Source organism: Magallana gigas, chromosome 10 (assembly GCF_963853765.1).
Source record: "Magallana gigas chromosome 10, xbMagGiga1.1, whole genome shotgun sequence".
In the NCBI taxonomy this organism is placed as follows: Eukaryota; Metazoa; Mollusca; class Bivalvia; order Ostreida; family Ostreidae; genus Magallana; species Magallana gigas.
The window spans coordinates 23,950,550-23,967,529 of NC_088862.1; the positions used below are offsets into that span (position 1 = coordinate 23,950,550).

Below are 16,980 nucleotides of genomic sequence, written 5' to 3' on the forward strand. Positions count from 1 at the left end.
ATTTCGATTGGCAAGGATAATGGCAGCAATATATTGAACCTCCCTCCTTTTTCCAATTCTCTTTGGAGAGGGGGTTCAAAATATTTTGGCCGCAATATATTGAAATCCCCTCTAGTTTTCATTGCTATTGGAGAGGGGGTTCAAAATATTATGGCCACAATATATTGAACCCCCCTCCTTATTCCCTTATTCCAATTTCAGTTGGCAAGGGGTTTCAAAATATTATATGACACCGGTACTATGATTACAATTGAGGCACGGAAGATGAGAGAAGAGAGATAACCATGATAATTTTTGCTTTCCCATTCTCTTTCAATTTTTTTTCATAAGAATTAGATGAGGCAATACAGGTACTTGTACTATAATTATTGATTTCTCTCTTTTTTTCCCCCAGATCTGCACAGAGGCTATAGATAACGTCAGGACTGTGGTATCCCTAACCAGGGAGAAGACTTTTGTTGACGAGTATTCCAACCATGTTGACAGTATTTACAGGTGTGTAGGCCCCCCCAAAATTAATGTTCAGCAATGCATTGTGGGAAATTTTGCTCCATTGATGAGTTTGATCGTTGCACAGTTATTAAAAGGGAATTACTTTTCCTGTTTTTATTTGCCCTCATTTTATTTTCACCCCTTTCGCCGTCGTTGTCAGTGGGTGAATTTCTGACTGGGCAAATTCCAATGGCCCCGATTTTCTCTGTTTTAACACAACTTTATTTGGACGAATTTAAGATGGGGCAAAGTGTTTGCAAGTGTGGAAGGGGGAAAATATCACAGAGCAAAAATACCCCTGTGTATCAGTTGTGGGATTATTTTACAGGTCTGGGATCAAGAGAGCTGCCCTGTATGGTGTTGTATTTGCTGTGTCTCAGTGCTTCATGTATTTCGCCTACGCTGCCTCGTTTACTTATGGTGCCTACTTAGTTACTCAGGGACTTGGATTCCAGGATGTGTTCAGGTATACACTTTGATATTATTATATTGTATTTATAAATAGAATTACTGATAACAAGCATAGATTAATCCTCAAAAACAGTCAGTGCAATATCTTGAGCATTAATAATGGTAGGTGAAATATTTTTCCCCAACTGTAGTTGTAAAGAGTACACTAAATTCATTAATTTATACGAGTACTTAATTCCACAATCATGCTGTTTTGCATCAGATTGCCAGAATATAAAATTGTGAACACTTAACTTTCTTCCTTATTTCTTATAGTTTTATACTCTAAAAAAATAATGGCGAGATTTTAAAATCTGCGAAGGATGTTTCTCATGATTTTACGCTGATATTATTTCCTTGCGTTTAATCAAGAATTTACAGTAATATAATAATTGTAGTAATGCGCTTGATTATCTGGTTCAAGGATTCTTTCTTTAATGTATATTTATATATTTTTTTTACCAATATACAAAATCTACAGAATTGCATGCACATTTATGTATTCATTTGATACAATCATATTAAATCATGCTCAAGTTTATTGTAGGAAATCTGCATAAAAAATATTTAATTGTAGTAATAAAACAACCAACCTCTGTTACTGTTGTAGAGTGTTTGGTGCAATCATATTCGGTGGAATGCATGTTGGACGCACAGGGTCCAGTGCGCCAGACTTCACAAAAGGAAGACGAGCAGCTAGTAGACTGTTCTCCCTCATAGAGAGGAAACCAGCCATTGATGCCAAGACAGAGGATGGTCAGAAACTGGTATGGGAATTAGCAGCACTAAATCAGACCTGGCCCCGGGCCCATAAATAAGAATTAGACGAGCTCACTTTTGATCTAAGTCAAGCTCTTCCACTATATATTCTTTTTGTTAAAGTAAGACCGAGATCAAAAGTGAGCTCGTCTAAATTTTTATAGCCCCGAAGCCTGGCCCTGGAGCTGTTAAACTCTAGTGAGTCAGCTCACTTTTGATTTTGATGTTTTTTTTAAAAATGAACTCGAAGTGTTAAAAAGAGACTTTGAGCAAAAATGAGGTTTCCTAAGTATTATGATTTCAATGCATCTCAGGCCTAGTGGCTGTTAAAATAAGATATGCTCACATCTGATTTCAGTCGAATTGCCCGCAATATATATATATATGCCTTTGGTAAAAATGAGACCATTAGATCAAAAGTGAGCTTCTATGAGTTTTATGGCCTCATGCACACCTGGCCCTTCATTTTCAGGAAATAATTTTGACTGAAGTTGTAAATCTTGTCAGTCACACAAAGTATTCATTCTTGTTCAAACTGTATACAAAATGTAAACTACAAACAATTTTATCAATTTTAGAAGTCCTTAATGAACTTGTATATTGTTGTGCACTATTTTTAGAAGTCCTTCACAGGAGCGGTAGAGTTCAAGGACGTTCGCTTCTCTTACCCCTCCCGACCGGACGTTGAGGTCCTAGGGGGCCTCAGTCTCTCTGTGAGCCCGGGGGAAACACTGGCCCTGGTGGGAACCAGTGGTTGTGGTAAAAGTACCACTGTTCAGATGATAGAGCGGTTCTACGACCCAAGTGGAGGCTCGGTGGTAAGTAGGATTACTGAAGTGGAATGCCATGGAATCATTAGAATTTGTGGTGACTCAATTTTCGTGGTATTCGAGGGAAGCCTTTCCCCATGAATTTACATCCTTGACGAAAACATATTAAAAGAGTTAGTTTTCTTACTGAAACTGAAAACCGACGCATCCTTGAAATTACATTTCCAGAAATAAACAAAAAACCCACAATCCACGAAATTTGGGCCCCACCAATTTAAATGATTTTACAGTAACTAGAGGAATAGATTTTTAATAGAATTTGCAAGAATTATTTCACTTTGTTAGCCTTAATGGAGGTTTAAACATGACATAAGGTTCCTTCATTATTCAAACAATTTAACTTATCATTCTTGGCATTTAAATGAGGTCCTGATAATCCTACCAAACTTAATTGAAATTGGTTGCACAAAGAGGAAAATTTTCTAGTTTGTCCTAAAAAATGGCAGCCCCAAGGAATAACTTTGTTGGAAATTGTGTCATAGTAAAGTCGAAAATCAATGTAGTCATCATATGTTCCATACATGTCTTTAATTTTGAGATGAGGGATTATGGGTAAAATCAAAATAGTTGCTTTTTTTTAATGGGACAAGGGCCTTTCAAAGAATCCTATTTTTGACACTGAGAGCCTGGAGTGTTGGATTTTTTTTTTTTGGATATCTGATTTTAGATTCAATTTTAATGAGAACGAATGGGGGGGAAAATAAAATTGATGTGAAAATTTTTGTTGCTGATAATATTCCTTTAAATTTAGTCAAATCACTACTCGGATAAAAAGAATGTAATTTTATACATACATGTATATCGAAACATATACATATTTATCTGTAATTTGTTTTTATTTGTATCTTCACGCATGATTTCAGATTGCTGATGGTGTTGACATAAAATCGCTCAACCTGACCTGGTTAAGATCTCACATTGGCATTGTGTCACAGGAACCCACCCTGTTTGACACCAGTATTGCAGAGAACATAGCATACGGGGATAACTCCCGAGAGGTTCTGATGGACGAAATAATTAGCGCAGCACGGAACGCTAACATTCATAACTTCATTGAGAGTTTACCTCATGTGAGTTTAGATTTAGGACGATTTCTTACTTTATAAGTTACATGTACCTGTTTATGAGGCTTGATTTGTAGAGAGAAGGTCGAACTAAAACTAATCAATTTGACAGTTTGATTCCGTAAAATGCACTTGCTGTTATTAAATTTCATTCCACATCATGTTTACCATACTTGTTTAAAATACATAGAAATTAATTTGTTCAATAAGGGATATGGGGAAAATATTTTTAAACGGGCTTGACATTCTAAGACTAGTCTTATTAAATGAATCATAGTTCTTGGCACTGAGGAGTTTTGAGAAATGTACGATTTAAAGAAAAAGACTTAAAAACAGAATTTTGCTCCAGATGATGTGATGTGATATGGCTATCATTTTCCACCAGTATAAAATATGACAGATATGTTTAAAATGTCACATGAAATTAAAATCATTATTTTGAAATTGTTTCTTTAGTTTTAAAGGGATTTGACACAAATGTCAGAGAAAAAGGCATGCAACTCTCTGGCTATTGTTTTCCATTGAAATTGATATCTTTACAGATTCATGTAAAACTTAATCATTATGTTGGAATGTACTATTGTTGACCTGTTTTGTTTTAAGGGATATGAGACAAATGTTGGAGAAAAAGGCACACAACTCTCTGGAGGACAGAAGCAGAGGATAGCGATCGCACGAGCACTGGTCACGAATCCCAGAGTTTTGCTGCTGGACGAAGCCACATCAGCCTTAGATACAGAAAGTGAAAGGGTAAATACTGTTACAAAGACCATTTATCAGAACATTAAACATATGGGTGAAAAAGGAGGAGGGGTGGGGTTTGATGATTATTTTTTGCCTCCTATTAAAATCCTCTGGTGTTTAAGTTTTTCAGAGGGAAGAAAGTCTTATGTCTATTTCATATATTAAGTTCACAAGTTTACTTTCTATGTAAATTCAATAACTTTGAAAATTTTAGAAAAGGGGGGGGGGGGGTTCTGTCAATCAGATTTATCTGTTACAACTTCAGTGAACTGAATGGTTTCGTTGTAATTTACACAGATTGTTCAGGATGCTTTGGACAACGCCCGACAGGGTCGTACGTGTGTGGTGATAGCTCACCGACTGTCCACCATTCAGAATGCCGATAGAATAGCCATCATACACAAGGGCCACGTAGTAGAACTAGGGACTCACTCGGAACTGTTGGCAAAGAAAGGCGTCTACTGGAAGTTATCTCAGCATAACGTCAAAAAGAGCTGAAAATCAACAGTGTCTTAAAATATGTATCAGTTTGCATAATCTTTCAGCACCCATTCTCTTTATCATGTGTTGACTCCAAAATTGTCATTATCTTACTATGTGTCAGAAAGAGCTGAAAATCAACAGTGTCTTAAAATATGTATCAGTTTGCATAATCTTTCAGCACCCATTCTCTTTATCATGTGTTGACTCCAAAATTGTCATTATCTTACTATGTGTCAGAAAGAGCTGAATATCAATTTAGTCTGACAATATGTATCAATTTGCATAATCTCTCAGCACCCATTCTCTAAAATGTGTGATGTTGACTTCAAAATTGTCAGAATTAGACTATTTGTATGTAAGTTTGTATAATTATTATCTTTCTCATCATCCATCCATTAATTATAATGTTTGATGTCTCCAGCACTCCAAAGCATCACACATTTGATGACAGTTCAGACTTTTTATGTTTATTAAGATAACTTTGAAAATTAATGTATTTGAAGAAGTCCAGGTTGTATTATTTGATTTATTTGTGCAAATGTTAACAGAACAAGATACTGACACAGATATAAATGTTAGTTGATAATATCTTCTTCAATTCAATGTCCATTCCTCTTCTCATTCAGATGTTACACCATCTACTTTCCCATCATGCAAATCAATTTTATTTCCCTGATTGGCTTGTTACTTTGTGAGTGGAAGCCACAGGGACAAAATTTCACTCCTTTTAAAAAAAAAAACATTATTTGTTATCTACCACAGACATTTGAAATTAGGGAACTGACAACCTCATGTAAATCTTTTACACGTGACGGACCAATATTTTTTATTAGATTGTATTAAATGTATTTTGTTTTTGATTATACTACAGTTAGGACCATATTTACGTTTTTGAATCGGATGCATGTACTCTTTTTATACATTTGTTAAGTCATATTACTGGAAACAAATTTTCTATGTTATGTCTATTTTGTGTACATTTAATATGTAACTGACATATCATGTTTTAATAACTGTTCATCACTGGGTTATTTCTCCACATCATATCATTTTCCACTTCTCCACTATCCACTTTATTCATAAGTTACTCGGGGTCTCTAGAATTTACTCAAAGAATTTGGTTTCTACAGAATTGTCATTTTTGATGTATTCACAATTTGAAAAAAAAATGAAAATTCCATACAAGTAAGGAAATTTTGATTTTAAATTTTCAATTTCAAATTTTGATTTTGAGGTAATGCTCTCACACTTTTCATTCAAAATTGGCAGGAAAATAATTAGAATTGCCGAAAAAAAAATTTGACTTGTAGTTAAGAATCTTTCATGATTGTTTCTGACCAAGAAATTGGTATTTATATGTTAGCAGCTCAGGGATTCTGTTCTGTTTTTGTTATAGGCACACATAGACTTGTGCAAGACCTCTATGTCCAAACAATCTAACATGTAGCAATATCCGCTGTGCCTTTATGTTCATTCTTTGCAATAGTTACTGTTGTACATCTGTTTGTTGTTCCTTGTTTTAGGATCATGATTAATATTGAAGTTGATAGAAATGTTGTAAGTGAATATAGCTGTTAGTAAAAGTAAAATGACAGTTGTGAGTTTTGAGTCTGATATGCTGAGTTTTGAGTCTGTAATGCTGAGTTTTGAGTCTGATGTGCTGAGTCTGATGTGCTGAGTTTTGAGTCTGATATGCTGAGTTTTGAGTCTGATATGCTGAGTTTTGAGTCTGTAATGCTGAGTTTTGAGTCTGATGTGCTGAGTCTGATATGCTGAGTTTTGAGTCTGATATGCTGAGTTTTGAGTCTGATATGCTGAGTTTTGAGTCTGATGTGCTGAGTTTTGAGTCTGATACGCTGAGTTTTGAGTCTGTAATGCTGAGTTTTGAGTCTGATGTGCTGAGTCTGATGTGCTGAGTTTTGAGTCTGATATGCTAAGTTTTGAGTCTGTAATGCTGAGTTTAGAGTCTGATGTGCTTAGTCTGATGTGCTGAGCTTTAAGTCTGATATGCTGAGGTTTGAGTCTGATCTGTAATGCTGAATTTTTTGGAATCTGGGTCTGCAAGTCTTAGTGTTTTTGGGCATTATTTAACAATTTAATACTTTAGGATTGTGCAAGTCTTTAGATGCAGTGCAACCTGCAGATTGTGCTGGTGACTTATTTTTTAAAGATTGTAACAGTTACTGTAAAATTCTGCCTAATTTGACCTTCAGTATTTACATGTTTTAAAGAATATGTATTTAAATATATAAGTTTCAGAATTTTTTCTGTATAATATCTTGAATGATTGTTTTTTTAGATGGTGTTTATAACTTTAGAGTGTGTTTGCTATATTATGAATGGTGTCCAACTTGCATGCAAGTAACATTTGATCAGAATACAAGTTTTCTTCAGAAACAGCATTGAACAGATTCGATGGTCAGGATTTTGTTGTTGTTTTGTTGTTAGTCTTAGTTTGTTTTGATGATGATATTAAGTTCTGCATTCCTATGTTTCTGAACATTCTGCCTTGTATTTACACTAAACTCTGCCAGTTTTTTTGTCCATTGTTTTTTATTGACATTTTTTAAGCTGATAATTAGCAAAAAAACTTGCCATCATTCACTGAATCATTCTTGACTTCTTGTATGGATGGTTTTCTGGTACACATTTATATTTGTTATACTTTCATGTTAAATACTGAAATCTGATTGGTTAAAACGAAGTTAATAATATTTACTATTACCCTCAGCGTTAGCAACGCACTTGGCAACGGGTAACATTAAAAAATGTTACATGCGCGAAAATTATGCGCGTACGGTTCGCTGTAGAATTCACGTTATTCCTATATAAAAGCAGTAAAATTTTCTTAGAAATTTTAAAAAAGACATTCAGTATAACAAAATAAATAGTGCCTGTTTGGGAGGATAACAGTTGAAATTGACACCCCTCGAAAACCATTGTCAACCTCCGCTTCCCGTCGGTTGACAATGGTTTTCTCGGGGTGTCAATTTCAACTGTTACCCTCCCAGGCACTATTTATATATATATATATACCATTGTTGTGACTGGTTCAATCTCTTTTTTGTTTCATTGAATGACTCCATGAGTCTTCTGTATGGTGCATTACAGCCACCTAATATTCAGACGGCTTTCCGCTAAAAAAAACAGCTAAATGTATCATATTTCCAGTATTCTTTTTATCGTTCTTACTTAGTTGAAAATAACCAAGTTTTATGCTGAATTATATGCAGTTCTTAATATCTTGGATCCTCAAATACTGTAAACTGACTTTTATTCGGGAGCAAAAAAAAAAACCGATGAGAGATTTATACAATGTTTAATGAATTCATTGTAGATTTATTAAATTGCAAATGTTTTTTGTTTTATTATTAAAATGCCTCTTGTCTCAACTGCTATGCAGTATGATAGCAAACCTTCAAATCTTTCTAGAAACATTTCAATGTTAACTTAATATTCCTGCCAGGTTTTATATTACTGGTATATATTTATGTTTTTTTCTTTTATCTATATATTTCTTCAGGGGTTATACAACACAACTTGCCATTTCAAATTATTTACTGTTTATAACCTTACATATTTTCTGTGATATATCTCTATATTGGAGTCTCTTATCAATAAATATATTGAGTAAACAATGGTCGCTCCCAAGGGAATAAATGGCTTGCTCTATATACCGGTATATATATATACATGTACAGTGAAACACGGTTATAACAAAGTGCCAGGGATGGACAATTTTGCTTCGAATTCGTTGTAAGCGTAATTTGTTATATCAGTCAAGTTTACAACAAGTAATAAAGTCATGGAACCCCCACCCTTTTAAATGAAAATTACTTCGGTGTAAGCATCAGTTCATTATAAGCGTGTTCACTATAACCTTGTTTTACTGTACCAGTACTAAATGTATTTTGTATGTGTTTTGTTAGTGCCTGTATTACCTCTTGGTTAATAAGCAAAAGATGTGTTAAGACTAGCAAGATGTCAAGAAAAACAAAACAAAACAAAACTAGATCTCTGAAGGAGCCTGTATGCCTGGCCACATAGTTTTATTTTTTATTACTGAACCTCACAGATTAAAATTTCTTATATGTAAATTTATTTGTTTGGACTGCATGATTTTGGTGGTTTTGTTCTAAGTGTCTCGATGAGATGAGTGTTTGACTGACCCTGATCCCTGCAAATTCAAATGTTGTATTTAATAGTTTGCCAATATTTTTTGACAATCATGTCTTGTTGTCCTAAATTGCAGAAAAAGATTGTCTATCTCAAATGATTATAAATTTTAAAGATTTGAATTGTATTTTTAATGGATATCTTTTTAATGATTTCAATCACCCTTATGTACATTCATTTCTCTGACTTACTTGTGACCTTTGTAAAAGTACCAGCCTTCAGAATTCACAAAACTCTCTTAAATGTAAATGTACTAATTAATTTAAGTTATATGTATACTGTATGAATTTTAATTTCTATGTAGTCTCCACGTATTTTGTATCTATGTGTAACAAATTGAGTTCGTTTTCTAGTATTTTTCAGTTGTGTCTGTGAGCCAAGTCTTATTTTGTTCATGGTTGTTAACTATTTATTTGATTGATTATACAAAGAATAAAGAAATACTTCAATCGGAGAGGAATTTCATCATTTTTTAACTCACCTGGGATTAAAACTACTTAAGTGAGCTTTTCTAATCACTTTTTGGTTTGTGTGAGGCTGCGGTCAACTTTTCACATTTTTAACCGGGTTTTCCAACGGAAAAAATCCGGTTATTAAAATAGTGAAAATGGCGTGCGGGTGGGCGGGCGACTGCCAAAAGGGTACCCTCATTGTACGGATAACTCCTCCTACAGTTTTCAAAATAGGAAGTTGTTCTTTTGCAGATCAATTGTACATATATCAGAGGTGTGCATATTGCTAGGATTGTGATTTCTGATAATTTATGAAAAAAATACCAGCTTTTGAACTTAGTCATTTTTTGGCAAAATATTGTATATAGGGGGTACCCTCATTGTACGGATACCTCCTCCTACAGTTTTCAATATAGGAAGTTGTTCTTTTTCAGATCAATTGTACATATATCAGAGGTGTTCATATTGCTAGGATTTTGATTTCTGATAATTTATGAAAAAATATCAGCTTTTGAACTTAGTCATTTTTTGGCAAAATATTGCATTTGGATATTCCATTTCACTGGATACGGTAGGTAGTGTTTATCAATTCAGGGTTAACATGGATTATGGATACAGTTCACATAAAAGAAAACCCGGTTTGCCCTCACATTGAGAGCTTTTCACTTGTTGACCTCTTTGAATTGGTCAAATTAAACCAAACTTAGTACAAAGCATTGGGAAGGGAATTTTTAATTATTAAAATAAAAAACGAAACCCTTTTTAAAAGGGAGATAATCACAAAACAGTTAAAATGGGATGAGTATCTTTAAAAAATCTTAACAAGAACCACTGCACCAGAAATGCCAAAATTTACACCAAAGCTTGTATATATTAAAAATTCAAAATTGATTAAATCGTGACCCGCGGACCAGATCGATTTTTCTCAAAAATCACTTTTGAAAATCAAGGTTCATTTGATATATTCTACGGTACATACTTTTAAAATTTTTCGATATTTTTTTAGAACCTAGCATATTGCGCTTGTGATTCTTAAAATTAACCTTCAAAGATGGCTAACACATCATTTTTGCAGCAAAACGGTTATTTCTGCATGAATTTTGGCCAAGAAATCTATCAGTTCAGGCCTGCCCCTAAAAAACTGTATTTTGTTTTGATAGTTTTTGATCAAAGGAATAAATTACGATAAGATTTTTTTTAGGGACACCCATACCCTGAGGTCGAAATTTGCAAAAAAAATACAAAAAAATTAAAACTTGTTTTTATTATAGTGGCTTATATATACGTGTTACACTTTTAAGGTTTGAATAGCTCAATTGGTTTCCCCGCATATCTAAAGGTTTGAATAGCTTACCGAGACGAAGTCAGGGAAAACTTTTATATGCTATACCCTCGGCGTCGGCGTCCGGACCTGGTTAAACATTTTGTTGCAGGTCCTGTTTCTAAGTTATTACCTGTCCTATATATCTTCACCAAACTTGCATGGATGATGCATCTGGACCTACTTATGGACTTGAAAGACTTGGATGCTGAATCTGGGCAAAGGATTTCAGATGCTGGAGGAGATTAAGGTTTTTGGAGCAGGTGCCCTTTGATAGTCATTTCTAAGTTACTACTGGTCCGAACTTCACCAAACTTGCATGGATTGTGTGTCTTATGACATTGATGCATCTGACAGCTTGAATGCTGAATCTGAGCCATAGGTTTCAGATGCTGGAGGAGGTTTATTTTTTTTTAAGAACAGGTCACATGTTTAATAGATAATACAGTAAACCACGCTTATAACGAAGTCCCAGGAACGGGCAATTTTACTTTGTTATAAGCGTAATTTGTAATATACGTCAAGTTTACAACATGTACTAAAGTTATGATGCAGATGCAGAGCCTGATTTCCATTATCAAGGATGTTAAAAAAAACTCCTACCTCTTTCAAACTTGCTTGATAGATGTGTGATAAAGCATTGTATGATATGATACACTGTTGTATTATAAAATATAACGTAAAAAAATATAATACGATATGATATTGTATCATATCTTTTATTATTATGAAGTTATATTGTATCATATGATATTGTTATATATAATATTGTATCATATGATACGGTAATGTATCATATGATATGTGTTTTACAATTTTGTATCGCATGATTAATAGAATAGTATCACATGATGATTAAAATTGTATCACATGATGATTAAAATTGTATCCTTTGATATGTAATTGTATAATGTAAAATAAATTGTATCATGTGATACTGTAATATATAATATTGTAACATAGATATTGTATAATATGATATTTGTATAATAGTATACAATTCTTGCTGCTGTTTTTTTTTTGGGTCAATACGATGATTTACCGATATTCACCGAGCCGAAGGCGAGGTGAATATTATACTTTTTGGGTAGCTAAATCATCGTATTGAAAAAAACCCAGCAATAATTATTTTATTATATGATTTAGCGAAGAATTGATAAAGACATGTCTAGTATCAAATTGAGTGCTATCTAGCAAAGATTTTAGTTTGAAGCCATAGCCGAGCATATTGCGAAACGCAATGTTTCATTGGACGATCTATTTTTAGTCCAATGTAGAGAAAATCAAATGTTATATTGACATCCTCGGTCACGTGGAGGTGAATATAACGTTCGTTTTGGATATCAGCCAACCAGAGAGCTAGGAATTAATCAATCATATAATAACATTTATTACTGAGATTGCATCATATAATATTATACAATCTTGTATCAAATTATATTGTATCATATGATACAATATGAATATATTACAATGTCATATGATACTAATATTTCATAAATGGAAAAAATCCGTAGACAATAATGTGATTAATTATGGTCTAACATAAGTATAGAAAAGGTTCGTCTGCATGCACATGGAAGATTGTATTTGCTGACAAGGTCGTTGTATCGACCATAGAACTTACGAAAAGATGACTTCAATAGAGGCTGGTGATAAAGCTGTTTGAGAGGAAATACAAGATTTATTCAGAAACAGCACTGAATGGATTCAATGGATATTGTTGTTGATTTTGTTGTTGTTGTTTTTGTTGTTGTGTTTTATGATGATGTTATTTTAACTGCATTCCAAAGTTTCATGGAAGAAAATTCCTTTCGGTGTTATCTGCCAATTTTTTTCAGTATTTTGTTTTTTGTTTTTGTTTTTCAGCTGATAATTAACATAGAAACTTGCCATTATTTACTTAATCATTCTTGAATTCTTGTAAGAGAGCTTTTCTGGTAAACCTTTTTATATATGCCATTGTAGTGACTGGTCCAATTCCTTCTATGTTCCATAATGAATGACTCCACCAGTGTTCTGTATTGTGTGTTGAAACCACCTATAAGTGGTCTGAAATGATCTATATAACTGCACAGTTGAACTTCCTTTACTGAAACATTGATAATATAATATTGATCACCACAAATGAACGCACATATTTCTAAGTCAGATGGAAGTCCAAACCAATGTGTTTTTTACATACACTGTAAAAATATATTTTTCACGCACAATATACTATACATATATACAGGGTTATATTTTTCACGCACAATATACTATACATGTATACAGGGTTATTTTCGCCTCATGTAATTTTCGCCCTTCTACACTTGCAAATAGTTTCGCCTCATCTTAAATTTTCTGAGACACAGCTGTGTTAATAAAGGGATAATTTAAGACTGGAATTTTCCCAGTCTTAAATTCGCCCACTGACAACAAGGGCGAAGGGGGGGGGGGCAAAACAAAGCAGGGGCAAATATTTCCACATATTCAGTAATTGGCGAAAATGATTTTTTGAACAAGTCAGCTTAAATTTTAACAACCCGTATTTCTGAATGTGCATATTCTTATTATATACTTATTATATACACTTATTGATTTTAATGGCATTTTAAGCAATGTACTTGATTAAGCGGAGGCAGCTTTCACCAAAAAACAGCCAAATGTAGTATATTACATTCAACAAAACTTCTACGTGTTCACCCTGATAAATAGAATAATTTGAAAATTATGAAATAATGTGAAATTTTCGACATTTCGTAACTGATTTGTCTTTTCATCAAAAACACAGATAAAATAAGACAAAATCAATTGAAATCAGTAACCCATGGCGAAATGTCAGAACATTAAATTGGTATTTCTCCTCGCATGCTTAATATGATTGCTATTTTTTTGTGATTGATAGAGTTCTTTTGCGAAAGTTTTAAAAGAAAAAAAACACTTTAATGGCCAAAACTCTCAATGAGAAAACAGCCAGAACCTTTTAAATATTGATGTCTCCATTGCTTCTACGACACTTTGAATTGGCTATTTATTTGTTCCTCGACATTGATTTAAATATTGAGCTATCCGAAGGAAACGTTATTTTGATATAATTTTTCACTTCCACAAGCACAAGTGTAACGCCTTTTCCATTAGCAACTTAAAACAATCTAAAAGCTCTGAGAGCGAAATTCAACCAAACCGGAAGTGTTTGTGATATTTAGCAAAGGTCAAGGTCTGGGGTCACAACCAGAGGTTAAGGTCAATGCATCGTTCTTACATATTTGAAAGCAAAGAGGAAATCAGTCGCCTTGACGACAAGACAAATAAATGTACTTATTTCATATCATAGTAAAAAAACATTATACTGGGTGAACACTTAGAAGTTTTGTTGAATACATTTGTATATAAATTACAGTACATTGTATTTTATCTTCAGTATCTGTAATCCTGAACAATCTTTTTTTTTTTAAACTGAGTTGATTATAACCAGGTTTAATGCAAACTCGAATGCAATTTTTATTATCTCGGGAAAAATATCTTGGATCCTCGAATATCTTGACTTTTTTCATTCTTATTGAGTTGAAGATAACCAAGTTTGACTGCAGAATGAAATAAGATATAAATGCAATCTTGAAGTTCAATATCTGAAATCTTCAAATATCTTAAATTCTTTAAATATCATTTTCAAGGGTGCTAATCTACGTCATCACCGGGATGACGTAAACATACACAGTCGGCCATTTTCTCTCGGTTCGAATAAGAGGTAAGGTTGTTTTGTACACAGAGACTAAATACTTATTAAATACACCACTCTTACGGAATTACATTAGACCCACTCTATTATGCTAAAACTGTATAACTTTCCAAACTGCAGTCATTTCTGAAAACACCTCGCATTTATCCAAATGTATGCCGAGGTAACGTTAACGCACTTGCACTATCGTACATTCAATTCACACATTATATGCATGTTTTACAAATTATAAAACATATTTTTTAACAAAACTTATTATTAGCGGTCTTTTAGCCATTAATGAATTCATCTAGTCAATTTCAATCTATAATTTGATATTGTTGACATGATTTGATGCTATTACTAATATCTTGATAACGTTAACACATCCATTTTTCAATGATAACGTTCACACTTTACTTATAATAACGTGTTTTCTTATTCTATCAATCTTATAATTATATACTTTTTATTTATAGGTGAAGATGGTTAAACGTAAAAGTCGATTGTGGCTAAATCACCCAAGATCAACGGCTGCAAAAATAAATTCTAAAAACAAACATATAGTAGAAAATATACCGGTATGTACTAGTGATTCGCCACACAAAAACAATACTCTGATTTTGCGACGAAAGATAAAAGGGACACCTTCTAAGTCACCTCCTTGTAAAGTATTCAAGCAGCGTTCGACACCATCAAAATCTCCATTTATCAAAAGACTGAAGAAGAATACGATTTTTATGTACCCCCCTCTGTATCAAAATGTCCGTCGGTTTCATTTAAAATAATTAAAAATGATTTTGATCAAGAATCTCCCGGGTCGTCTGATAAAGTTTTGAAGTGTCAAAACAACCAAATAGAAAGTGAAAGCATTGGAGTAAAATGCACAGGGCCTTCTAAGAGTAGGCTTGCTCTGCTTAAGCGGTTTGAAAACAACACCTGTGTTACATTCTTGTACCCAGACATAAATCTTACAAACTTTCTCCCAAATAAATGCCATCCTAATTTCCAGAAGGATTTGATTTCATTCATATACCGCATGGTTGTAGTATTTTCATTAGCGTACCATTCAACAACTTCCAACCACAGTCTAAATGCAATGTTGTTGATCGGGAATAAACCCTTCTGTACCAACTCGAAAAAAAGAACAAATCTTCTTTCAAGACCATGTTCTTTGAGTTGTTGTAAAACTTTTAAGATCATTGCATGAATATCAGCAGTGTCCACCGAGTCTGAAATACACGTATTGCCTACAGGTATTATACCAGTTTCGTCTGAAAAAGAAATGTTTGAATTGTTTTCAAACCGCTCAAGCAGAGCACGCCTATTATCCCTTTCCTCTCAGAAAAATTCACAGGAACGAAAACAGATTCCCTACGGAGATTTATAATGGGGAATGTTTACATCTTTTATCCATTCGGAATACACTCGGAATACATCGCGCAATTTTTTAACGTTATCATCCGTGCTTATTAATGGCTGTTGCAATGACGTCGCGCACGATACTGGTGTTACTTAACGTTACGCGTATAACGTCAAACGACGCACAAACGTAACGTCGCATTTTAAAGAAACTCAACTCAGCCGTGAATTTTGAAACTAAAATAAATACAAATGTATTCATATCTCCTGTATCTCCAGATTTGCACTGCAAGCAAGTTATGAATTAATGCACAAACATTGCCAGTAATATGGTAGTAAATGTACTTAAAATAAGATCACAATATGCACGCCTGTAACTCAGGCAATATTTAAGAAATATAAGTAATAACTTTAAAAAGTGTATATCTTCATTTAAATAACTCAATCATAGTTTATGAAACAAAAAAAAAATTGGCAGATTGGAATGTGATTTCCTTTTAGAAAATTTCAAGCTGCATGGTATAAACTATAAATTTGATCAGCGAATTCAAAACATTCCACATTCGATATCGCACTTTTATCCCAGGCAATACAGCTAAATGCACAGATACATGTATTTGGATAATATAATTATACAATCATGAAAAATTATATTCTGGTATATTATTCTATTTACTAGGTTTTACAATCTTTGAAGTATATGTATTCGATCATGTACAATTCATTTTTAAGACATAATAATGTCGTTTATTGCATGCAATATGTTTAAATGGACACATTCGTCCAAAACAATATTGGCCCGAGCATCTATTTCTGAACAGATATAAACTACTGCACTGGCTGGCACTACAGCTCTTCTCCTGGGTATAAGTTTGTATGACAGAAGATTCTTGTTATCAATATTGTCGTAATAAAGTCCTGTGATGACCTTAATACCAGCTGGAAGAGTTGAGCCCCAAGCGTCAGTGCTTTCGATGTTTAATGTTTGAATTGCTTCCTGAACTTTTAGCAAGAAATAGTCATGGTCTGGGTCATCCACATATACGGCAATTACCTGTCCTTTGGATACCATTTCGGACAAGGGCACCTCTTCGTCATCTTCTTCAACATCGAATGTGTTGTTTGTCTCCTTGACCATTTCATGGTG

General features: G+C 33.6%; 1 protein-coding gene across 3 annotated transcripts in view; it reads left to right on the forward strand.

The window, feature by feature from the left end:
• LOC105339660 (ATP-dependent translocase ABCB1) overlaps positions 1-9,452 on the forward strand; it is a 29,644-nt gene extending 20,192 nt beyond the window's left edge. For all 3 annotated transcript variants that reach the window (XM_034453375.2, XM_066072991.1, XM_066072992.1), the window contains 7 exons: positions 395-495; positions 821-958; positions 1,553-1,709; positions 2,322-2,519; positions 3,395-3,601; positions 4,199-4,345; positions 4,637-9,452. In XM_034453375.2, coding sequence (XP_034309266.2) covers positions 395-495; positions 821-958; positions 1,553-1,709; positions 2,322-2,519; positions 3,395-3,601; positions 4,199-4,345; positions 4,637-4,837 — 1,149 coding nt within the window. In that variant the 3' untranslated portion in view covers positions 4,838-9,452. The remainder of the gene's footprint in view (positions 1-394; positions 496-820; positions 959-1,552; positions 1,710-2,321; positions 2,520-3,394; positions 3,602-4,198; positions 4,346-4,636) is intronic.
• Positions 9,453-16,980: the final 7,528 nt, after the last annotated feature.